Source organism: Heloderma suspectum, chromosome 3 (assembly GCF_057233095.1).
Source record: "Heloderma suspectum isolate Gila_16-S chromosome 3, 16-S_ref, whole genome shotgun sequence".
Lineage (NCBI taxonomy): Eukaryota > Metazoa > Chordata > Lepidosauria > Squamata > Helodermatidae > Heloderma > Heloderma suspectum.
The window spans coordinates 201,774,561-201,800,366 of record NC_139460.1 but is presented as its reverse complement, the minus strand read 5'-3'; the positions used below and the strand labels follow the sequence as shown (position 1 = coordinate 201,800,366).

At 41.7% G+C, this 25,806-nt stretch overlaps 2 protein-coding genes across 4 annotated transcripts in view; both read left to right on the top strand.

The window, feature by feature from the left end:
* The window catches only part of LDB3 (LIM domain binding 3), a 197,083-nt gene extending 193,349 nt beyond the window's left edge, over positions 1-3,734 (top strand). For all 3 annotated transcript variants that reach the window (XM_084845328.1, XM_084845330.1, XM_084845327.1), the window contains 2 exons: positions 36-151; positions 1,256-3,734. In XM_084845328.1, coding sequence (XP_084701454.1) covers positions 36-151; positions 1,256-1,345 — 206 coding nt within the window. In that variant the 3' untranslated portion in view covers positions 1,346-3,734. The remainder of the gene's footprint in view (positions 1-35; positions 152-1,255) is intronic.
* Positions 3,735-15,531: 11,797 nt separating this feature from the next.
* The window catches only part of BMPR1A (bone morphogenetic protein receptor type 1A), a 91,810-nt gene continuing 81,535 nt past the window's right edge, over positions 15,532-25,806 (top strand). Inside the window, exon 1 of the mRNA XM_084845326.1 lies at positions 15,532-16,380. The gene's annotated coding sequence lies outside the window, so the exon portion shown is untranslated. The remainder of the gene's footprint in view (positions 16,381-25,806) is intronic.

Here is a 25,806-nt window from a genome sequence, read left to right as displayed (position 1 = left end):
TAAATTTAGGTTTTGTTTGCTTTTTCTACTTCCAGATTACGTTGCCTTGTTCAGCACCAAATGTCACGGATGTGACTTCCCTGTTGAAGCAGGAGATAAGTTCATCGAGGCCCTTGGACACACTTGGCATGACACCTGCTTCATTTGTGCTGTAGGTTTCTTCACTGAAACGCACCAGGGCTTCTGGACCTCATAGCTGACCTACACGTGCAGCAGAGTTGTGCGGCTCAGTTTTTTTCTGGACTGCACCATTCTGACCTGCCGGGGGGGGGGGCAGAGTTCTCATCTTTAAAGGTTCCTCCTCTTAAAGACAATCCCTGCACCTAAAGAAGGGCCCTGATGCACTACGTTTTCAATCCACAAGGCGTTTTTCACTTGGTGTGGGTTGGCGGGGGGGGGGGGGGGGAGGCAGGTGGCTACACATTCAAAAGATGCACATAGAAAAAAACCAAACCAAACAGATTTGATTTTCACTGTGAGTGGCAGAAAAGCCTAACAGATACTTTCAGCCACCATCTTTCCTACCATAGAACAAATGTGACCCTAAGTGTAACACTTTCCCCTATGGGAATGAATGGAATTTATTCACTTATATGGAACAATGGAAAGACATGTACTGGGGAACACTGGGTTGTATCTGATGCTAATCTAACTTAAGTCCCATTAATTTCAATGGGTCTAACACTGGATACAACCCACAGTGGTGGTTGCTAAACCTGCTTACAGCCCTTGGAGACTAGATACTTAGAATCAAGCTTTGTTCCTTCATCTGCATATCCCCACCTAAGTTCTGTTTCTTTGTTGTGCTAAAGTGTGATGACTGACTGATTAATTTTTTTCCAGACATAAGACACACATAGCTGGTGATCTGTGGTCAGTTTAGTGGGCTACTGTAGAAAAAAAAAAAGGCAGAGAAAGATGCAGAAGTTGCAAAAAGCCAGTACTGTTTATTATGCATTTAATGCCAAATGCATTAAAGACTCTTCCTAAAGACTCTTCTTCTTTCCCTAAAGATGATTCAACTTGAAATGTGTTGGGCCATCTGATAAACAGTACTGAGTTTTGTATACCTTTGAGGCTCTCTCTCGTTTCCTGCATTCATGCCTTCTCCTCTTGGGTGTGTGTCATGATCTGCACAAACCTACTCTAATGATAGCCCTGGGCCATTTTGCTGAACCAGGGGAGCTTAATGCCGTCTAGTGAATCAGACCCTACCTCTGATTACATTTAACGTGTGTGTGTCCTTAATTTCCAGGTGTGCCATGTGAATTTGGAAGGGCAGCCATTTTATTCAAAGAAGGATAAGCCACTATGCAAGAAGCACGCACATGCCATCAATGTCTAAAGGAAGAGCTGGAAGCTAATGAGAAAATGAAAATATTAGGGGTTTGTTCAACAAATGAAATATAGATAACTATGGATTTCTTATGGCGGGGAGGGGGCAGGGGAGGTAATGAATTATGATAACCTCTGAAGTTGAATTCAGTTGCTTTTATACGTGCAGAACTTACTCTTGCATACTTCATTCAAAAAAGTGAATAAATATTCAAAACATGACAGTGAAGTATTGCTACAAAGGTTTGAACAAAAAAAAAGATAAAATAATTTCTAAAACTAATATATAAAATTAAAAATATTGATACCTTCTAGTGTGTTTACCAGGGCAAACTTTAGGCTAATACTACACAATCGTGCTTTTAGAAAATGAATAAATAGAAACCATTCTTAGTATTATGATATAACTCAAAAGTGCCAAAATAGTATGTGTAGCATAACTTTGAGTCAGTCTATCGCGATAACTTAAGTGTTCCTCACAAAAGAGACAGAATTATATTCCATTATTTATGCCATAATTATTCATCTTCTGAATCCCAGACATTGTAAAGACTTTACGACTTTTATACACATATAGAATTAACTGAAAGCACCCCACTGGTTTACTCAATCAATGCTTGAATCCAAGTACAACAAAAAGAGCCACTCACATTTTTCCAGAGTGACGTGGGACCTGCTTTCTTGTGGTATGGACAGTTCCACGCCACACTGATAAGCTGTGTATAGGGAAACCACATAGGTGGGACCAATGGCATGATTCTTTCCTACATGAATGTTGTGCTGTCTCCCAGCTGGTATACGTTTGTGGCGAAATGAATCACATCATTGGTTTTCCACATGTGGCTTTTCATACTCACATTATTGGAGTAATGGAAGGCCAGCCTGGATAAGCAGCTCATCATACACTGCTGTGGCCCTAGTATGAAAGAATTAGAGACAAGTGTGGCCATATTTTGCACACACCTGGAGCTACCTCAGAGCTGATCCCATGTGAGGCTATCCCATGAGGCTGCAATGTGTGTGTGATTATTGCAATGCAAGGCCCATTCCATGCGTTTTCCTGCCAAAAAGGAGTAGCAATTGGATGGTGATTGTGTAAAGAACACCCACACAATCAGCTCTACCCAAGTGGTTGTGGTATTCATATAGAATCTATATGAATATATTATAGATTCTGCAACTCTGTGGAGTAGAACCATGGGGGAGTGGTCCCTGCAAGGCTCTGGGTGTATGTGAAGGGACCTGTTTGTTGTGGTGGTTGTGAGATGAGAAAAAAAAGGTAAGTTGGCTGACAATTCCTGTTGGCAAAAGCGAAGCAACAGAGAGCATATACCGAGTTGTAGTGAATTACCTCATTCAGAGGGAACTAGTTTTCCCCAGTTTGTTGTTACATAAGGAAAGAGGAAGGGCTGGAAAGGAGCCATTCTGTATTTCTCTGTGTAGTTGAGTCACTTTTCCTCTAACGTTTGTTCTCTTATCTCATGGGTTAGGGGAAATATCTAGTACAACCTTCCCTGACCTAGTGTCCTCCAGATATGTTGGACTACAACTCACATCACCCCCAGCATACATGGCCATTAAGTGGCTAGGAATGATGGGAATTGTACTTCAACACATTTGGAGGTCCCTGGGTGATTGGTACAAAATCAGCCCCCAAGACTATGGATAGGGAGTAGCCAGGGGGGACTTCCATTCTTATTTCCATGCCTTTGGGACTGAGGTACTTTGTTTCTGATAAAATTGATACCATTCACAGGGCAGCCTTGAACAACAGGCATACCCCATTTTAACTGTGATTGGACCTTTTAATATGGCAAATCTGAAGTGTGATTGAGTTTGCAGCTACAAGGAAATAAAGCATTTGGAGCTTCGAGTAGTATTAGTGCAGCTTCCCCAACTTAGCCTCCTCCAGAAGTGCTGGACTACAACTCCCATCACCCCTAGCCAGCATACTCATGGTGGGAATTGTAGTGCAACACCTCAGGGGGGCACCAGATTGGGGGAGGCTATATTAGTGCAACACCTTTTTTCAGTTTTTGAACAAATCTTATGTAATATCTCAGCAAGTACTTCTTGAAGCTTTTTTATTGTTGCGACTGGCTGCATGTATTTATTCTAGCTATAGGCTTGGACATCTAAGCAGTTAGTTAGTATCAGGTAATTGTTTTATACAATAAGACAGTGGTACATGTCTACTCAGATGACCATCCTAATCTGTGACTTAGGCATAGAAGGATCCACCCTATGTCAGTAGCTCATTTGAGTGAACAAAATGGTCATAAAGCTGAAGCTGTTTACTCTAATACTGGGATTACTTTATACTCTCTAGTAAGTAGCTTCAGCACCAAAGCCTCTGCCCTCTTATTTATAGCAACATATAATATTTACCATTCATTATCAAAAAAGAAAAGAAAAAAACACAATTTGATTTTAAGAGTGTTTACCATTTGAGCCCTACTGATTGATACACCCAGTTAAGTGGGTTTTACCATTAACAACGCAGTGGCAAAAAAAAATCCTGCTGTATGATAAAGGTTGCCTCCCTCTCAAAACAATATGCCTTATTTTAAGAAATATGCAATGGGAAGCACTTTTAAGACCCTTTTGATTTCAGTGGAATAGTGCTTGACCTATGCTTTACTATCTAGTTGAAATTAACTGGATTTAGGGCGCAATCCTATGCATGTTTAGACAGAGAAAAGGCATACAACTCACAGCATTCCCCAGCCAGTTGGCTGGGGAATGCTGGGAGTTGTAGGCCTTTTCTCTGTCTAAACATGCATAGGATTGTGCCCTTAAAAGTGTTTAACTTTGGCTGGATCCAGCCCTGTTGTTGTTGTTTTTTACTGAGATTGGAGAACATACCAGAACATTCATGTTTCTAGTATGCAGCATTTTGGTCCTTCTACTCAAACCATATTTTGGATAGTTAAGCATATCTGACGTCTGCTATATATGCAAGTACAGCACTTTAATTCTTATTGATTTTGTCATTTTAACAAGGACAGCAGAACTGTGTGATTATTCTTAGAAAGAACTTGTAGCGTTTTAGTCAAACTTTTTTATTATTATTTGGGACTTGCTGGTTTTCTCTTTACATTTTCTGAGCTAGTATCTTACTTGGTGAAAGTTAGAGTAGCTGGTGGCAGTGAAGCTGTCTATGATCTAAGAAGTCAACAATGCACAAACAAGACTCGACTGTCAGAGTGCTCTATTCCATTTCAGACTATCTTTGGGCTGGCACCTTCCACCAATAACATGACAGTGAGCCCCATTTGTTGTATTACAACAGAATGGCAATAGAACCCTACAATAGATCATGGACTGACTGTACTGTGAGAGTGCTGTCATTACTTTTGGGCCTGGTTCACATGATCAAAATAATCCACAGTGGGATTATTGGAGGGTTGTTTCCCCCTCCAACAAGCCATGCTGCCCGGGTTCAGATGACATGGCAAGTGGCGCCCAGGTGATGTTTATGGAAATCACACCCAATACACACCGCAGTTTAAATAAGCCACCGTGGCCAGGGCAGATGCTGTTGTAGCCAGCTTTCCTGCAGAAATAACTGCTCCATTTGAGTGCTAATCATAGAAGACTAACCGCAATCTACGACGAGTGCCCTCTTTCTACATTATACTACTCACCTGAGTAGTATAATGTAGAAAGAGGGCACTCGTCGTAGATTGCGGTTAGTCTTCTATGATTAGAAAACTGCCATGGAGAAGGAGACACAGGTCTTCCACAAGTCCCTTTCTTCCATGTCACTGTGCTCATGCAAGTCAATCATTTGCATGAACTGTTTTATTGTCACACACAAGCCCTTCCAGAATAGCATCTGTGGTGGTTCTTACTACCAAACAGATGCATCTAGGATCAAGACCACTCTTTTAAGAAAAAAAATGATATGGATGTGTAATACAGAATAGTACACATACTAGTAAAATAACTGATGTAGGGGGAAACACTTGGCAGGTTCGGTTGTGTGCTGTCCTTGAAATCCTTAACGATTACCTATGTTAATGCTAAAGTAATCTTGTTACTGTTTTGCTTCACCAGAAAGAGTGGTGGTGATTTTTGCCTTTTTTCTTCCAAATACTGTACCTGTGAATGACCAAATGATCAAAGTTATGTTAAATCCTTTCAGGAAATTTGATAAATTATATCAATGACATGTAGCTAAATATTGCTACTATTCTTTAAAGCTGAAACTTACAAATATCTGTTTAAAACATTCTGGGTGCAATCCACATCCTATTGAATTCTATGGCAAAACTCCAATTTATTTTAATAGCTCCAGATTGCACCTTCTTTGTTGTTGGCTTTTCATCTTTCTATTTGCCTCAAGGACATTTTGCATAACTCATAATTCAGAAAAGAGTTCCACCAAAAACAATTTAGTATTATACCCACAAAATAACAGAGTTTACAAAAATAAAACCAAAACACACAAGCACAATGCATGAGTTTGGTCCTTCAGCGGTCAGTAGCTTCGATGAAACATTAAATTCAAAGCTCTCTCTGTATTCAATAATGTCAATGCTACAGCACTAACTACAAACTAGTATCTGCTGCTGGGCCATGTAATGTCAATTAGAAAGACCTGGTAGTAGATGCTAATATTTTGTAAAAAAAAAAAGAAAGAAAGAAAGAAAGAAAGAAAGAAAGAAAGAAAGGATGTTATCAACATTTGCAACTGAGTGATTTGTTCTCTGCAACAATCACACTAGGAATCTTGCTTTTTTAAATGTATGGAAATATTGTTTTGATGCCACAAGTGACCTTACTTTTACATAGGGTTTGGATTTGATCACCTAGGTTTTTATTTCAGATGCTCAGCGTTATGTGTGATTTGTGAGGTGTGAGTGAATATACCTTGCATGGATTATCTGTGCCAATACAAATAAAATATTCTACCCCCCAAAACAGAAACTTATTTCTGAACTTTGTAGGGAAGGAAAGAAGATAGATTAGGTATGCTTCAATACCTGGGAATACAGATCTCAAACAAATACCATTATCTATATCTGAACAATCAAAAGGAAAAAATGGTAATAGGATGTCTATAGGATTGCAGTCTGTGTGCCATCACTGAGCATGGGCTAAAGAAGGAAACTACAGGATGACAAACAAGGTCTGTAAGAAACCTCTTGAATATCAGTAGACAAGGACAATGAAGTGACAGTTAGAACCTGCTAGATTTTCAACCAGCACGTTCATGGAAGGTAGATCTGTCAACTAAATATTAGCCATGATATCTGATCCACCTTCAGAGGCACTTAAAAACCTACTAGAGGTTTTTAAGCAAAGGCTGGATTGCCACCTACCGGGTGCTGTAGTAGATTTCCTACACTGAGAGGGGGCTGGACTAGATTACATTTATTTATTTACAATATTTATATAGTGCTCCACGTCAGGAGATTTCAGAGGTAAAACAAGGTAAAAGAATAAAACACTAGGTTAAAAGAGTTAAAACATTTTTTTAAAAAGACAAATCCCAATAAGGTCACATTTAATAAACCATGGCTGGTCATGCAAGGAAGGCCTCTTGGAATAACGTCTTCAGGAGGCGCCGGAAGGAACACAATGTTGGCATCTGCCTGACCTCCAAGGGCAGGGAATTCCACAGGAAGGGGGCTACCACACTGAAGGCTCTTTTCCTGGTGGACTCCAACTGGGCCATGGGTCCATGTGGAACCACGAGGAACATGCCCTCTGATGACCTCGGTGACCAGGCAGGTTGGTAAAGAAGGAGGAGCCCTTTAAGATCCTTTCCAACCCTGCGATCCTATGAAGGGTTACAGATACTACATAGAGACCTACCTTCAATCCATTTACACTGAAGATACCGAATCAGGTTAAGGGGCAATCACACCCTTCTTCTTGAAAAAAAAAATTGCTTTGTGGGACCATTTTGAGCAGAGATCCCTGGGTTCCATACTTGTGCATGTGAGGGCAATTCTTGAGGATTGAATATAGTTAAACCCTTGCTCTAAAAATAAAAAATTAAACATCTTCCACCAGAGATGCATTACATAAAAATAATCCAAATATAAGAGGATGCAAAACTTTCCTAAGAATAGTTGGCCTTCTGTTTTCAGAGTCTCTTTTGTCATCATGGTATAATTTATTATAAATGAATTAATGGTGAAAGGTTCAGTAATAGCCTTTGGTAAGGAAATAGGAGCAGTGTATGAGGATATCCTTTTTCCGCACCAGAGTACCCAATACTTTCAATTTTATATACGGCGGAAGCAATTAATTGTAAGAAGCACAGCTGAACTTCCTGTGGCTGCACATGCAACAGGAACTATTAAGGCTTTGAATCATGCGTTAAATTTATTTAACTGTTTTGCTTGATTTTTAAGGTTGAACGTTTAATTTGCAATACTTTATCACTGCTATTTCTGAGTGTGTGAAAAGTGAGGGGAAGCAAGCATGTGAAGGAGTGAAAGAAGCTGGATTGTTTGCTTATAGTATTTTGGGGTGGGGGTGGTTATTAATCTGGCAAATTCCACACTACTAAATTTTTCCTAAAACTTGACTGGAATATAAAAACTGTTGCGTGACTTTTGTTTCTACTATTTATAATAATTATATCATTCTGTGCATACAATTTATAATAATTTATCAAATGTGCATGCTATAGAATGCACAAACTGTGGCACTTAAAAAGAATAAGAACTTCACAGCTAAAGAGGCTGAAAGTAAGTCTCAGTGAATCATAAAAATAGTTCCTGTTTTGGACTATTGCATTTGGAATTATGAACAAAACTACAGGTAGTTAAGTGCACAATCCTATAAATGTCTACTCAGAAGTAAGACCCATGAGTTCAATGGGGCCTAATCCTAGGTAAGTGGGTGCAGAATTACAGCCTTACAGTGTGATCCTATACATCTCTACTCAGACATAACCCCCAATGAGCTCAGATAAGTGTGTATAGGACTCCAGCTGTAATAACTTAGATGACTTGTGAATCTAATTGTAGCTTAACTTTTGTGAGAAAGCAAAATATTTAAGATAAGATTCAGAGACTTGTTGTCATCTGCTTAACTTCAAGCCCTATTCATCAAACCTTTATGAGAAAAGATCTTTTGGACAACGTTACTCCTTCCCACATGACAGTTTGCACGTCACAACAGCCCATGGTGGATTAATTCACTGTTAACCACAAATAACCCAGAAAGAGAGCCCATGATTTGTTGTTGGGCTGTAAACTCCAGGTTGTTTAAACCATGAGTTGTTACATGTGAACCTAGAACCGTGGGTTGTTTTGCCAGGCTACAGAGGTGGCAGGCAATAGTGATTTTTAAAAAATCCAGCCATTTTAGATGCCAGTACTACAGTGCCTCAAAGGAATTTGGGATACAGGGAAGGAGGAGGGAAACAAACAGCCCAGGGATTGAGAGAACAAACCAGTTTGTTCGATCATCTGCCAGGCAAACCCTAGGTAGGTCAACAAACCATGGGTTAGTGTTATGTGCATTTTGCAAAGAGCTCTTGCAGAGAATATTAGAGGAGGCAAAACTAAGGTACGTTTTCAAAAGATGACTGTAATCATACCATATTCTAATTCTGATTCAATTCTCCCAGCCCCATTGCTTATGTAGCCAAAATGGCAATGGTATCAGCAGAACTGGTAATAAAAATCTTTGGAATCTTCTGGAGACCTCCAAAATAGCCCAATGAGGTCTCTGCATGCTCAGTAGCCACAGAATGCTGGTTGTTGGAGGACAACGGGGGGGAGAGGAGATGGAATAGAATGGAATGTTTGGAAAAGGATGGGGAAAGAGACACGTTGATATAAAGGCATCCTGTTTGCTCATTGCACATTGGCATCAGCCTGTTCACATGCTCTGGGCAGCCTCCTACCCGAGGAGAGTGCTGAAGATTCCCCCCAGCCCCTACACACACACACACACCATTTTGTTGAAGACAGGCCCACTTGTATAAACACATAACAATCTCAATTCTATGAACGTCAGTCCTTACGTAGCAAAAACAGCACCTCCCATGCTCATGAGGGAGGTATCAGGAGGCTTGAGGTAAACCCAAGGTTTGCAGATGTACAAAACATCTTAAAATAAAGAAACTTGGAGGCAGGGAAATCGAAACAGCCTAATGAGGGCTGAGCATGATCAGTAGTCATGGAATGCTGACTGACAAGGTAAAAAAACAGAAGATCAAGGGGGTGGTCATGAAATGGAGTGTCTGGCATTCTGAACAGAAGCATTTCACACTGCAACAGTTTCTTCCACTTGTAGGTCCTTTCTTCCTAATGATTTGGGGAGTTACTTCAGTGGGACACACATAAGTTGTCATAAAGTCAGTGCTAATAACTGATGGAGTGGGGAAGATCAATTCGTGTCTTTAAAAGGGGTTTTTTTAATTTGCTAGTATATTTTTAAATGTAAGATTCAATAAGCAGTACAACCATTTCCCTGCTGCATAGCAAGACACTTTTGAAATCAAATGTTCAAAAGCAGTTTTGATATGGCGAAGGGTGGGGGTCTAGTGTTAAGAGAGAAGAAGTAAAACAACAAACAAAGCTACTCCTCAGCTGACATCTCCATCACCCATTCCGCTAGGCTTTGCTGAGGGAGATGAGAGGGGGAAGCAGGACCATTCCACCAGTCCTGCTGAAAGAATTAATTCCCCCACCTTCCCTCCCTATTCCTTTTGTAGCATATCTTTTAGATTGTAAGCCTGTGGGCAGGGACTGTCTTATTGATTATTTGTAAGCTGTTCTGCAGGCCTTTTTGGCTGAGGAGCAGGATAAAAATATTCTAAATAAATAAAAAACAAACCTGGGTCCAATGCCTCGAGTGTGCCTAAAGCCACTTTTTAGATCCCATCCACAGTTTATTCTTCTATTATTTCAAACATTTAAAATGAGAGAAAGGTGTACATAAATGTAACTGTGAATCTAATAGTACACTGTGATTTTAAAATGGTGAGTACAATAATTAAGGCATCCAGAAATTTGCACCACTGCAAATGTACAAAATTTTCTGTAAAATAAAACCATTCAGGCTTACTTCCTTATTAGCTAAAATTCGTAGGATTTCCCCCTGCCCCCACCCCAGTGAGATTTAGCTTCTATATAGAAACATGCCTGATATATTTAACAAACCCCGTGTTTCTCTTGGTAGGCAAAAGCTTGGTTCATTGTTAAAAATAGCACGTTTTACAGCACATTGTCAAATAGAAAATAGTTCTATGTTAAACAAAAGCATTTATTAATGTAGAAATAAGAGGCCTCTGGGATCAGGCAAATTTAGACATCTGTGGCAACCACTGGTAAAAATACACATACCAAGAAACCACAGCACTGTTTATAATTCAAGTAGCTTGAACTTTTCCCCCCTTTCTTATGCCAGTTGCATATGGCTTTTCACAATGCAAAGCCCTTCATTTAAAGTTGGCATTCTCATAAGAACATATGAGCTATGCTGGATCAGACCAAGGATCCATCTCATCCAGCATTCTGTTCACACAGTAGCAAACCAGCTGCCTGTGGAAAACCCGCAAGTAGGACATGAGTGCAATGGCACCCTCCCACTTGTCTTTCCCAGCAACTGGTGCACACAGGCATACTACCTCTGATACCGGAGGTAGCAAACAGCCATCAGGACTAGTGGCCATTGATATTCTTATCCTCCATGAATTTGTCTAATCTCCTTTTAAACCAAAATTGGTGGCCATCACTACATCTTGTGATATTCTCCCCTTTAGAAAGCACAGAACTTGAAACAGACATCTGGATTCAAATGTAACCTCCACTATGCTTTACTAGGGACCTTGGCAAGACTCAGTCGCTCCAACCCTGTACAAAACTGAAATAATAATTCTGTTCACCCTACTGTATTGTTTACTTTTACTTTCCTGTACTTGGATTTCAATGCTGTTTCTTACATTACAATTTTCCAGCATGAAGACCATCTCTGTTTAGGAAAACGACGCACAAAGTGAATTTTTTTTTTTGTCAAGAGTTCACACATGCAACCACTGCTTAATAAAGTGCTAAAAAGAAAAAAAAGTCTTACACCACTCTTCATATACTATGGCAAACTTTCTTTCCATTCCAAATATTTCCTCCATGTAAGAAATCTGTAATGTGTAATGACATGAATAAGGGAGGAAAAAATGGCCAGAGACATGCCTTCATCATTCCCTTAGAAAAAACCTGGTGCTAAGTTAGTAACGAAATATGCTGCTTTGTTTAGTGCTAGATCATGCATAGAAAGGAAACGCACATAATCCATACAGTACAGGGAACCAGTGTGAGCAAAGAGCCAGGAAGACTTCAGCCCTGAACTCACAGCACCTTACCTACCCCAGTTCTGCAATATGGGGTCATATGGACTTACACTGTTTATTTAAAATATTTCTGTCCTGCCTTTCAAACTTTGATTCTCAAGGGAATTTACATTATTTAAAATATTATGTTATAAAATAATAAAATAATAGCAAATGCAATAAACCAGTAGATGTGGAAGGGTTTACCAAGATAATGTATATGAAGTGTTTCAACACTAGGGATTAGTACTGCTCTCAAAACCTCAGCTATCATCTCCCATTCTAAAGCGGCAGTTCCTCTTTCTAAATGCTAGCCTACCATATTGGAGCTGGATTGTGGTGGACTGGACCACTGACAATAGTCACCAGTGTTTCCCGCAGAATCCTCACAGAAGGCCAGCTGCCAATTTTAAGTGCCCTCAGCACTATTCTTAATCAGTTGCCCTTTAGAAACTGCTTGACTAAGAGGGCACCCTGCCATGAGAAACTGCTACTCTATCCCAAACAATATTCTAGTCAGCTGTGGAGGAGAAGAGAAAGCGAGTAGCACAACGTAACAGTCCTTTTCCAGGAGATTTCACATACATGGCAACTCCTCTTCCCACAGTGTTTTCTAGTAAAACCTCTCCTTCACTTTCCCAATGCTGACTGCCATGTATCCATACGAGGACTACGGAAACAACTTTTTAAAGTGTATGGGGTAAGGGGAGGGGGAGTGGCGGCAATGTGGAATGACGGTGTTTTACAGGGCATTATCAAGGCAAGGAGGTTTAAAATCTTTTAAAAACAGATACTTAATAGAACCACCATGTTCTGAAATAACTCTTTTGAAGTAAGTTATAATTCTTAAACATTGGGCTACCCAAATTCAGTCCGGTCCTTTTTATCCCCATTCAAAACAAACAAGCCCTACTGCTATCCAATGCAACAACTGCTTTTGTTTTCTTTTATCTGTTAGCTTCACATCATAGAATTCTATAACCCCCATCTCTCACCTTCTTTGAAGATACAGAAAATCCAATCAGTTTAACAGAAAATCCAATCTGTTTAGCCTCTCTCAACTCAGGATAGTCTGATCTACTCTTTAAGTTCTTCCACCCTCACTCATACCAAGGACTGACTAATTAACTGGTCTGTGCCTCTAAACCGCCCTGAACTGGGAACAAAGTGGAAAGCTTTCTAGAAACCTAACATGCTAAATAGGATGGTCTAAAACACAATTCAAACACCACATGACCATGACAGCATTCTGTGAGTAGACCTTCTGTCTGAAGTGAGTAAAACTACTTGAGTTGATAATTTGTGATGGATGAAATTATGTTTGATAATACAGACATGGCTGGAAAATGCTGCTTTTCCGCTGCAAAATGGCAGCAGCAGGGGCAGCATTTGTAGTGGTAGTGGAGAAGTGTAATACTTCTGCTGCCCACAGTTACCCAACTTTTGGGAACCTCCGCTGGGGAAAACGTGGCCAGGGAGAGGAGTTGCAAGGGGGAAATCAACAGGAAGGGAAGAACATAAGTACACAGGTTAGCTCCAGAATTGAAGTGGCCCACTGCAAAGTACCCTCTGGCAACGATGGCCCTGGTAGCTTTTATCTGCCAAGAGTAGGTGGTGATGGCAATGCTCCAAGCAGCATCAAGTGGCTGGGGCAGCCATTTTAATTTCCCATAATGCCCCACAGCAATGTTACCTCAGCAACTAGACCCAGCCACCCAGAGCATCAGGGCAGAAAAGAAATTAAAGGAGGCCCAGGGTAGGCATTAATGGTGGGCCCTGCCAGGTCATCGGGGCCCCGGCAGGCATGTGCACATGCACACACCACTTCTACTTTGCAAATTTCCATTCCTTCCTCCTGGTTTGAAGAAGAGAAATACAGAAGGCGAAAGAAAAGGTCATATATGGTAAAAAGAAAGCTGATCCTATTTTGCAGGTTGGAATTAAAGGTGTCCCATTGTCTGAAAATGGTTTTTAATTTTTGTGAACCGCCAGAGAGCTTTGGCTATGGGGCGGTATGGAAATATAACAAATGGTTAGGCAATATGCCAGTTTCTCAGTTAATGAGAATTCTTTATCCTACAGAAGCCAATCTAATAAGATAGGAATGCTCAAACTTTGTGGAAATGAGCTGCCCTAAACTGAGATTAAGATTGTTTAACCTCCATAAGCATAACATGAGAAAACAAAGAAGAAATGACATCACTGACAATCCATGGCCCAGAATCCCACTGCATATTTTTAAAAGCCTGATCTTTGGACTTTTGAGTACAATTCAGTGTGCTGTTTTTTGACCCATAAAGGCCTTAATACTGTGGGTCTCAAGTACCTCAGAGGCCTTTGTACAATTACAACTGTTAATATCAATTTTGATTTCCACTGTACCATCCTAGCAGCAGCAGATGGAACATCAAGGGCTGGATCCAGATTTAGGTGCCTGCAACTGGGCTGGCGGAAACAGACTTCCCCACAGCAGCAACTCCAGCCCTCTGAAAATGTTACACAGAATGGGGTGAGCTGTAGTGCAGGGGGGAGGGGGATTGCCAAAAATCAGACAGAGGCACCTTCTGTGAGCAAAACTCTTTTATCAGTGGACAGGAGATCCTGGTTACAACCCCAATTGTGCTTACAGAGGTATTTTGTGGCTGCCTCACAATTATGTAACTCCCTCTCCATAGAGAAGGGGTGCTGAACCTCTTTCAGCCTGAGGTCCAAATTCCATACTGGAGAAGCTCTCAGGGGCCACATACCAGTGGTGGACAGTGCCAAAAATATACGCGTATTTTAGCTGAAACTCTTAAGCTCATACTGCAGGTAACCAAACCTTATGAGAGTCATTTCAATGTTTTAGAACAGGGGTGGGCAGGAAGTACATCTCCAGATGTTCTGGACTTTAACTCCCAACATTCCTAACCATTAGCGATGCTGGCAGGGGCTTCTGGGACTTGAGGTCTAAAACATCAGGAGACCTACCTTCCACCCACCCATTTTAGAAAAAGGGAAAAACTGCATAATTGCCAGCAAATCACCGAACAACTGGTGATCAGGGGAAAGGGGTGTGGCCATCTTAGAAACCCTAGAGGGCCAAATTGAGGCCCCAGGTGGCTGTATTTGGTTTCCAGGCCTAATGTTCTGAACCCCCTGCCATTACAGCTTCATCAAAATCTGAGTCTGTATAATTTCCAGGAGATCTCTTTGGGCTGACGTTCAACAGCCATGATTAGGCAAGTGTGCAAAAACTTTAATTGCTTATTTTGTTTGTTATTAGTTTTATTTTTTTCAATTTTTCCCACCTTGAATCCTTGGGAAGAGGTGGAATATATATATATATATATATATATTTAAAAGCCTGTAGGGATATGGGTTTCTCTGTGCCTGTCTTTGCTAGCTTGTTAACTTGAGACTCTGCCACCATGGCAATCCGTCAACCCCTTGGCCATGGGATTCCACACAAAGGTCTATAGGACATATTAGGGAGGGAGCTCCAGTAGTCATAATTTACAGTGATTCTTTTAAAATAAAACGAGTGGGTATTTGCATATACAATGCGCATGGATGGCACTGCGTCAGTAAATCACAATAATGCTTCGGCAACATTTTACAGTAGACCTTGTCACGCTAAAAAAAAATAATACGGATAATTTTGAACTAAGAACTAGTGCCCGAGTTCGTTTCTTTTCTTCCCCCCTGCCAATCCCTTCTTTTACGTCGTTTTTTAGGTTGCAAACCTGAGGGCAGGGCCTGTTTTATTACTGATCTTCGTAAGTCGCTGAGAGCCTTTGGCGGAGGAAGACCAGGATAACGTTTCGAATACAACAAATACGTGAAGAAAGGTTGCACTGGCTGTTTATCCCACCCTCAGACCCACCTCACGAGTGCCCCCCCACCCCCGCAATTTCAAGGAAGGAGATGGCGGAGGGAGGCTGCAGCACTCCTCCCAACAGCCCCTCAGGCCCTTCGGCAATCTCCGCCGCGCGTTCGGGCTGGCACGAAGGCCCGCCGCCGCGCTCGCCCGTCCCTTCGGGGAAGGCGCCCAGCGGCGTCTAGGCGTCCCCGTCCAGGGCGTGCCGAAGGGGGAACACGACAGAAGGGGACGGGGGAACGTTGGGGCGAATCTCTTCCCGAAGCCATTCGGCAACTTCCGCCCAGGAGCGCGAAGAAGACGGGTGACCTCGACGTGAGGGAAGTTAGCGGTGGGAGGGGGGCGTTTATATGTGAGGAGAGCGTGAGCGTTCGCCCCCCCCCCGCCGCGGTTTTATTTTGCGCGTGAGCTGCCTCCTCCGCCTCCTATTGGACACCCTCCCGCCTCTGCCCCGCTCCTCCCGCTCCGCGGCTGCCTCGACTTACTACTACAGAGTGCAGTGATTGGAATAATCTGAACGCTCGTTCCCGAAACCCCCCCCCCCCGCGCGCGCTCACACGCACTGTGAGGGGACGGCTGGCTGGCTGGCTGCCCGCCCCGGGCGAGAGAAGCGTGAGCGTCGAGGGAGCGACGGCGGCGAGGCCTGCGCTGTCTGGGCTGCTCAGCCTCTCTCTCCCCCCCTCATCCCTCCCCTCATGCTCCTCCGTGGGCCCTCCTTGCCTAGCTAGAGCTGCGTCGTGTGGAAGCCGTCCGAGGAACGCCGCTCGCCAGGCCGAAGCCCGGAGTAGCCTCCCGAGCCTCCTCCCAAATCCACCCGCTCCCGGAAAGCGAAGAGCTCCTACTCGCCTCCGCTCGCACAAAGGAGAATGAAGGCCCCCCGCCACGGGTAAGTGAACGCGTCGGGAAGGGAAGGGAAGGGAAGGTAGAGGCAGCCAAGACGAGTAAATGGCGGCAGGAAGGCGTGCGTGGATTTCTGATTTCTTTTACGGCCTCCCTTGAACGTCGCCCGTCTACCTTCTGCCTGGTCAGAGGAGGAGACATCTTCCCCCCATCCCCGGCTAGGGCAGATGAGGCCTGGCTGATGGCCCTAATCGAGGAGGAAGGTGGGTCGCGGCGGGAGGCGAATTATACCTGGAATCTTACGCACGCTTACTTGCAAATAAGCGCCATTCGGCCCGGTAGGATTTATTTCCTAGTGAACTTGCACCGGACCGAGCTGATACAGCCCTGTTTTTTTTGTGGAAGGGTGAGAGAAACAAAAACGGCCATTCTCAGAGCTGTTGGTGTTGTCTGAGAATCACCCCCCACCCGCGGTCACAGTTATCCATCCCGCCGCCGCCCACCACACTCGTTTCTTTTGCTGCCCCAAATTTAACTAATTAAATAACTCGGCCAGATGTATTTCCTTGCATGAGCATTTGAAATGGCCAGTAGGTCGCTTCGTTTACAGTGTTACCCTGCTTCCTTTCTTTTCCTGGTACCAATGGGAGATGGATGCCTTAAAAAAAAAAAAAGGACCTGGGGTTGGACTTCTCAAAATCGCTGCTAAGAATCTCGACAGCAATAAGGGGCCCTGTCTGTCTCTCCCTTTTCAGTCCCCGTGTTAGTTTTGTGCTTGTTAGTCTTCTTGGAATAAGTGGAGTTACTTCTGCAGGGGAGGGGCCCTTCATTTGTAATGTTACTTTTTAATTAACAGAGTCATTTCATATCCTTTCTACTACACCCACCAAAGTAAACAATAAATATTAAAGGAGCTGATAGTTGTCATAATTAGGAGCATTAATCAAGCTGCAGTAGTGTGATGTGCAGTGTGTGCACTTTTCTGCAGTGTATCCAATATTAAAAGGATTGGGTAATCCGGTAGCAATTGGAATTGACCCTAAGTACATTTGACTTGGAAATCAGAACACTGGGTCTTGTTTCCAAGAAATGTATTTAGGACTGGACTACCAGTCTTTTTATTTATATATACAGACGCATGTGCACACTCACATGTTAAAATGAGACTAAATGTCTCAGGAAATACAAGGTTTTCATGCTTGAAAGTTGTGGTTGGATGACTTGTTTTTCTTCAGTCAGATATCTAGGATAATTAGTTTATTTGAGATTAGCTATGATGAAAACAAAATAATCTGGTTTCATAAATCTAGTATAGTATTCTAACCATCGGTTGTGTAAAATTAATTGTGTGGTAGCCCTTAAAAGAAAGTTGATACAAAAAAGAGTTGGTGATAGAGACTGCTGTTGTGGATTGTATTGTAGGACAGTGCTGTGCATTATGTTCAGTGGAAAGGTATGTTGCATGACAATGTTTTAGACCACGACTGGCCAGCCTGTGTCATGGATTACAAGCGTGGCCCAGAAAGTAGAAGATTGTGGTACACCTGGACAGGTGTAGAAGGGCTCTTGTGCTCAGCTGTGATGAAGCAGCAGCTCAGCACTTCCACCTCTCTGCTGTTTTATGCTCCCAGGCTCAGACTACAGAGGAAAATCAGCCCAGGCCCAAGAGGTGCTGTAGAATGCACTAGGGTGCATAGGGTGTACTTGATCTGTGACTTGCTTGCCAGAATTAGTTGGCCATCACTATGTTCCATTGCTTCTAGCTTTTTCTTTTTACCATTTTGTCATGTAATGCTTAACGTGAACACTCAGTTGTGAGATAGTTAACAGGTGTATTTTTTTCTATTCCAAAATACATGAAATTACTTGCAAATGGTTACATTGTGGTCTAGAAATGGTGAATTGGTAGTACTCCTGGTCCTGGCCTTCTGTTATGTAGGATTTAGGAATCCATTTAAAGTTAAGAGAAGATAAATACATTTGTTACAACATGGTTCTGCATTTCTTAAAGTATACATTTCTATCTGAAAACAAATTGGTGCAAAACAAAAAAGGAGATTGACAATTCTCTTAAGACCATTCATATTCATTACAATCCTTCACATTTAATTTGAATGTAGTTTACCCCTAAGTAAGTAAATTAGGATCATAGGCGTGATATTATCTCAGTCAGAATAAATAGTTTGAAGATTGCAACCTGGCTCCCAGAAATTAAATAATATGTTTAGAATTGGAGTTGTCTGAATTGTAGAATTGGAGTTCTACATTTCACTCCTGTAAGAACTATGTTGAATTATTTGAACTATAGAAATAGTGCATCTAGTCGTTTGTTCTGGGCCAGAATTGTAAGCGTCTTTGTATCCATTTGATTTGTAAAAAATCTGCAGCCAGGGTTTCCATGCATAATGATTTCTGGGACTGGCTGCATATGAAAGCAAGTTGTGTGGATGGTGGATGCATATGATCAGTCTCTTGATAGTCCCTTGAACAGTAATGTTGTGTATCAGCTCCTGATAATTACTGACCAAAAACAACCCAAACTTTGACTCTGACGTGTGAATCCTAATAGCAAACCTATTCTCTGTGGGTCCTTATGTACCCCAAACAGCAGCATCTAGCCATGAGGGAGGTATCAGCAGGGTTGGGGAACCCAAAGACTTGCAGAAGTAAAAAAAAAAAACACAACCTTGAGGGGAAGAATCCCTCAAACCAGCTCATTGAGGAATGAGCATGCTCACTGGGGTGGAATGTTGACTGGCTGCTAGAGGAAAACAGTGGGAAGTGGTAGAAGGCAAAGCTGGCTGGCTAAAACCCTAAACAAGAACACTCAACACTACAACATTTTTTGGCAAGTCCTGCTTGTTGGTTGTTAGTTCAGTTCTTTCTGTCAGCTTATCATCATGAAACTTATGTTCTTACATGAAAAATATATTGTAGAGCAGGGATGGACAGAAAGTAGATTGCCAGATGTTTTGGACTTCAACTCCCAGCATTCCTGACCATTGGCCATGCTGGCACGGGCTTCTGGGAGGTTTAAATCCAAAACATCTGGAGATATACCTTCTGCCCATTGCTGTATTAATGTAGTAAAATGAAGCTCCCTTACTGCAGGCAGATGTTTGCTTCTTGGCAGTCACTTTAACCTCGAATACAGAAAGTGGATTGTATCCAACTGTGTCTGCCACCGAGCAGAAGACATCGCTGATGGAATGGATTCCCCCTGGAGTCCCCTGTGTGAGCACTCCATTGGCTCTGGAGGATTGAGAAATCCTCTGGAGGAGATTTGGGGGGACGCAGGGGTTGGGGGGGGAGAGAAGAGGAAGGGGAGATCCAGTTGCACAAGTGAAAATCCATGTATGCAACCTTGTAAGTTGCCCTGTATTTTTTAACGTATAGATACTGAGAGATTTGAAGCAAGAACAAACTGAAGGAGACCTTAAAGGCTAAACACATTTTCTGAAGGACATTCTGAATAGCATAGTGTTGGGCTTATATTGTAAATTCTGAAGTTGTAGCCCTGATAAAACTCCTTTAAAAGCAGATTAAAAGTTCCGCTAAAAAGTAAGTGATAAAATGTTAAATGTAGCTTCAACATAACAAAAGGAAGATTAAGGGGACATTGATTTTGAAGGCCATCATCAAGACTGTGTAGATTGCAGAACAATGAGTTTCAAATAGAAGGAAGATAAAGTTTAGTAAATAAATAACTGGTATAACTTCATATGGGTTAGAACAAGTTGCCTGACAAAGTATTAGAATCTCCTTCACAAGAGATGGTAAGGCAGAAGTGAACCACATCTGTGAACACACTAGATTAGGTGCTAGATTCCAGCCATTATTATTCTAGAAGTATTTCATAATCTTACCTTGATCTTTGAAATGTTTCTCATGCCAGTGGGACTATTCAGAGTGCTGTAGCACATGAGTAAGAAATATTGGATCTTTGATTTATAATTCACTCTTATGCATATCTACTTGGAAGTCCTGATGAGTTCAGTGCTAGTTACTCTCTGGCAAGTGTATCTAGGATTGCAGCATGCTGCGAAAACATGCAAGTGCACTCTAAACATCAGGTTAGAATGGTTTAGCTCCAAAATGAAGATAACTATGGTGATGATGAGTTTTACAATACATGACTTGGACATCCTAGTTTCTAAGGCATATCCAGGTATCCATTTAAAACATGCTCCTATAATTTTTCTGCCAGTGCAAAATAATCCTGCATGCTTCAGTTCAAAGGCAAGTGCAATATTCAGTGTGCATGTGTTAGAAGTTGTTGTTGGGGTTAATGCTTCTGCATCTGTGATTGCCATGTGGCTGCCTTTACTGCTTTTAAAGGCTGCTTTAAGTGTTTCAGTCTGGCCAAAGGGGGTTGCAGAGAGTTTGACCAACCTTATGCCAAAGTCTTGAAGTCTTTGCTGTTTTCACCATGGCACTGAGTTTTATGTCCTAAAGCAGGCTAGCACAACGCAAGGCCCATGGACCAATTAGCCCCCCCCCTTTCTGTCTAGTTGCAGCACCCTGAAGGAATTCCAATATCCATTTTTGTGTCTCTTTCTCACCTTTGTGTGGGAACATCTAAAGCAACTCAAACCCATCAAAAGTAGTAAGGCGGTTGGGAGAATGGCTGTGTCACTACTTCTGCAGTATTCCTCTTCTCCCTAGATTCATAGGTGCGTGGTGGAGTAGACACCAAATTTTTGCAGTGAACCAGCCATGTTGTACTAGCCAAGAGAATCTTGAGAAGTCCTCATTGCTGTGAGTTGCTGGGAGAGTGAAAGCCTTGTATGCTAGTGCTGCTGAACTAAACGGGGAGTATGGAGCAGGCGAGAGCAGAAGGAATAGAAACAGGAAAAAATAGGCTTGGTGGAGGAAGAGGAGGGAACTGAGAAGGGGTGCAGAGAGATCTGTAGTTGTGCAGAGAGAAAAAGAGGGTAATGGTGCAGAGAGACTGTGAGGTGGGGTGAGGAAAAGGGTGTAGCTGCGATTATCCATTGCCAGAGAGACTTATAGGGTGGGAAAAGAATCATAACTGAGAGATACAGTGGCGAGAAAAAGTTTGTGAACCCCTTAGGATTGTCACATATTTCGAATCTAAAATGTTATTAGATCTTAATCTAACCCATAATCCTAGATAAATAACGGTAGATAACCTGTATAAGCAAATGATGCACAAACATGATGCTTTTTCAACTATTTATTCATAACTGATTCAACATTCAATATCCATGTGTGAGAAAAGTATATGATGAACCTTTAGACTCAGTACCTGGTGGTACCCACTTGAGCAGCAATGACTTCAAGTAAGCATTTCCTGTAACTGTTGGTCAGTCTCTCACATTGGTTTTGAGGAATTTTGGCCCATTCCTCCCTACGGAACTGTTTCAACTCAGTCACATTTGAGGGCTTGGCTTCCTTGAATGAACAGCTCACTTCAGGTTCTGCCACAACATTTTGATGGGGTTTGGGTCCGGACTTTGACTAGGCTATTCTAAAATATGGAATTTCTTCTTCCGCAGCCATTCTTTTATAGATCTGCTTATATGTTTAGGATCGTTGTCTTGTTGCATGACCCGCTTCTGGTTCAGCTTCTGCTTATGGATGGATGGCCTGACATTCTCCTCTAGAATCTTCTGATACACTGCAGAATTCATGGTTGTGTCAATGATGGCAAGCCATCCAAGTCTTGAGGCAGCAAAGCGGGCCCAAACCACTGTATTCCCACTACCATGCTGACGGTTGGGATGAAGTTCTTCTGTTCAAACTCAGTGTTTGTTTTTTTGCCAAACATAACATTTCTCATTGAGGCCAAAAACTCATCTGTCCAGAGAACAGTTCCATAAGTCTTGGGGATCATCTGTGTGATCTTTAGTGACATTTAGACAGGCAGCAATGTTCTTTTTAGAGAGCAGTGGTTTCCTCCTGGCTATCCTCCCATGACCACCATTCTTGTTCAATCTTTCACTGAGTCTTGAACACTCACATTAGCCAAGGTGAGAGTGGCCTACAGATCCTTGGATGTTACTCCAGGATTCTTTTTGACTTCCTGGATGATGCGCTAGTTTGTTATTGGAGAGATTTTGGTAGGATGACCACTCTTGGGTAGAGTAACTATGGTCTTGAACCTTCTCCATTTCTAGACTGTCTGTCTGACAGTGGATTGGTGGAGCCCCAAATCCTTAGAAATAGTTTTGTAACCCTTTCTAGACTGATGAGTAGCAATAACTGCTCTTCTGAGGTCCTCAGATGTCTTTTGATCATGGCATGACATGTTTCCACACAAATTTATGGTGAAGACCAAACTCACAAAGTTTCTGATCCTTTTATAGGGTGGGATCTGCCAAACTCATGCCTGAAGATCTACCTAATTACTTAAACACCTGATTTTAATTATTCCCTTTAATTGAGCTGATACAACCAGGCGTTCACTTACTCTTGCACATATTCTGACTCTTAAGTACTCATTGTTTGCCTAATTTATACATTGTTTTATTTCCCAAGACACAGAATTGGTTAATATAAACCCTATTGGATATTTAGCAAAAGACTGATTTTGATTCACGAAGGCTATCATGGTAAAACTATGGAATTTCGGTAAAACTATGGAATTTCGGTAATTATCACTGGGTTCACAAACTTTTTACTGCCACTGTAGATGTGCAAAGATTGTGAGATGGGATGCAGAGAAAGTTTGTAGCTGAGATCTCTAGGTGCAAAAGCAGATAATGAGGGTAACAGAACGGGTGCAAAGAGACCTCTGCTGATGCAAGAAGAGGACAGTGGTATGGAGCGCTGGGAGAAAAAGAGGGCCTAATTGAGAAATAGGGCTACAGACACCTGTGGGAAGGCATAAAAGATCTTTGTGGCATAGAGAGAGAAGGAGAGAAAGCTATGAGAGAAGGGTTCAGAGAAATCTGTAGTAGCACAGAGAGAAAATGGGTGCTAATAGAATGGGATAAAAAGAAAACACTAAGTTAAAATTATTATATAAATATTTTTCTGCAGTTGGTGTAGTGGTGCAGCCCTCTTGTATTAGTGATTGTTCTCTTCCCAAGAAGGTCTTTAGAATGGTATGCAGCCGTCCTTGTCATGGATACACAATCTTATGTAGATGATCCAGTTGCAAAGTTTGTGTTCCAAGTGTTAAAAATTTGTAAGCAACTTCAACAGAATTGTTTAGGTGTACTGGTTGTTACGATTTTGTTTGAAATGTTAATAATGAAAAATGTGTTTTTATCAACTTCCTTGTATTTGAGTTTCCTTTCCCTTTGCTGTCTGAAATAAAATATTTGTTTTTTGAATTTTAAGGTCTAGATGGAATATTAATAAAGTTGATATTGATACTGGTGAAAATACAAAAGTGGCTCACAGAGTGATTTGGATTTTGTGCCCCTGAACTAATATGTGAAGATGTGACCCCAGTTTGGGGAGGTAGTGAAGAAAGCTGGCATTGGGCACCTCTACACTTTTCCTTGAGACTGTGCATTTCAATTCTTGTGTGCATCTTTTGGGGTATGGGGGGTAGGTTGAGTGCTGATGAATGAGTGACAAGGATGTGACATAAGCATGGGGGATGGGCATGCCATCTATGGTATCATGCTAATGCCAGTCAATGCCTTTGACACTTACATAGCTATGCTCTAGGCAGAACACCACCTTGGAATGGCTGTGCTAGGTGGCTAAAGAATAATATTTTACCAGCCGTATAATAAATAGCAGTTGGAGTGCTAGGAAATGCAGCGTCCTTGAAACAGAGGCACCTCTTTGAGGCAAAACATCTGGATTACTTGCAACACATGAGCAACAACTGCACAATTGTTACCTTATAAACAGATGGCCTGGAAAAATTCCAAAGAGAACTGCAATGTGCACTAGGAATTCTGGGATACATATTTGGAAATGCATATTTGTATGCACTGCACATTTCCTGTGGTCCATTGCAGTGAAATTAGATGAGCCAGACCCTGTGAAAGGAGGGTGAGCATGTGTCAATTTGAAAATTAGCAAGGAAAGGAAACCAGTATTAACAGTGAGTGTCACCCTTGTCAACATCAAGATGAAAGTCTTGATAAATATAGTATAGAATAGAATGGTGCAAAACTTAAGAGGTCTGGCTGTAATGTGTGACTGGATAATTTTAGACTCTCTTCTGAATCTTATGTGAGGCTTTCCTGTTCATAGAATAGTTCAGCCTTGCAAATAAGCCAACAAAAGTTACTGGCTCACACTTTTCTTTTTACTAACTCACCTGCTGACATAAACTTGTGTTAGTCACTTATGGCCTTAAAGAAATATAAAGAAGCAACTTTTGTAAATCTCCTCTATCTAGTCTCTTAGAAAGAGTTCTTATTTGTCACAGGCAACCAGTCAGTCTGTAAGCCCACACTGGAGGCATTCAAGATGAGGCTGGACAGCCATCTGTCAGGGATGCTCTGACTTGGATTCCTGCATTGAGCCGGGGGTTGGACTCGATGGCCTTGTAGGCCCCTTCCAACCCTACTATTCTATGATTCTATACTTTTGTTCCAGAAGTAAGAAAGTACTCTTTGCATGCAGTGATATATTGTACAGTTCTAGAACCTTAGCTCCAAAAACTAAAAACTCATTTACATAATACATCTTTATCATTGTGATCAGTTCCACAGTTATTCCTACAATACAATGTTATGGAAATTCCATTACAGGAAGAATACATTATCATTGAGATCTGATGGTAAAATGCATTGTGTGAATGGGCTTTAATAATGTCCAGAATATACCTACTGCTGTGATAAATAGTGTTGTCATGAAGGATATTTTTAAATGAGGAAACTTTGTTTCCTCAGTTACACATTTTTGTATGTCTGCATGCTTTTAGGAATAGGATCTGTTTGTAAATACAGAACAAAATGTATTGTGCTTCAAGCAGAAATTTAAGAATTCTCAGAAGTGCTCCAGTATTGCATAACTTACAGCAGTATGCATGTGATCATTAATGTGGCATATATAAAAACAGCAGCACGTCTCCTCTGAAGTCTAGACTGATTTGTAATCTTTCTCACAACGTGCCAACTGAGTCTTTCAGCCAGACTATAATTGACTGAATAGAAGTATGAAATGTTTTCTGCAAAAAGTGTCAATTCCACAAAGGTACTCCAGTGAAGGTGTATTGATTTAGATCATGAAGAAAAAAGCTGATTTAAATCAAGTCTCCCTTTTCCCGATTCATATATTTCCTGAATAAGGATGTATATCAATAAACTGCTACATGAAACAACATTGCATTTGATCCAGACTTGGACTTGGCAGAATTCTGTTTATGCTGGAGGAATGGGGGCACAGTGGCAATTTTTGCCAATTCCTTCTCTCCCCTGAAAAGCTGCTTCAGAGGGTTGTTCAGAGGGTGGGGGGAAGGACAAATCTGCAAAAAAGTTCTGGTGTCCTAGGTAGGGGTGGGCAACTTGTGGCCCTCCAGATGTTTTGGCCTACGACT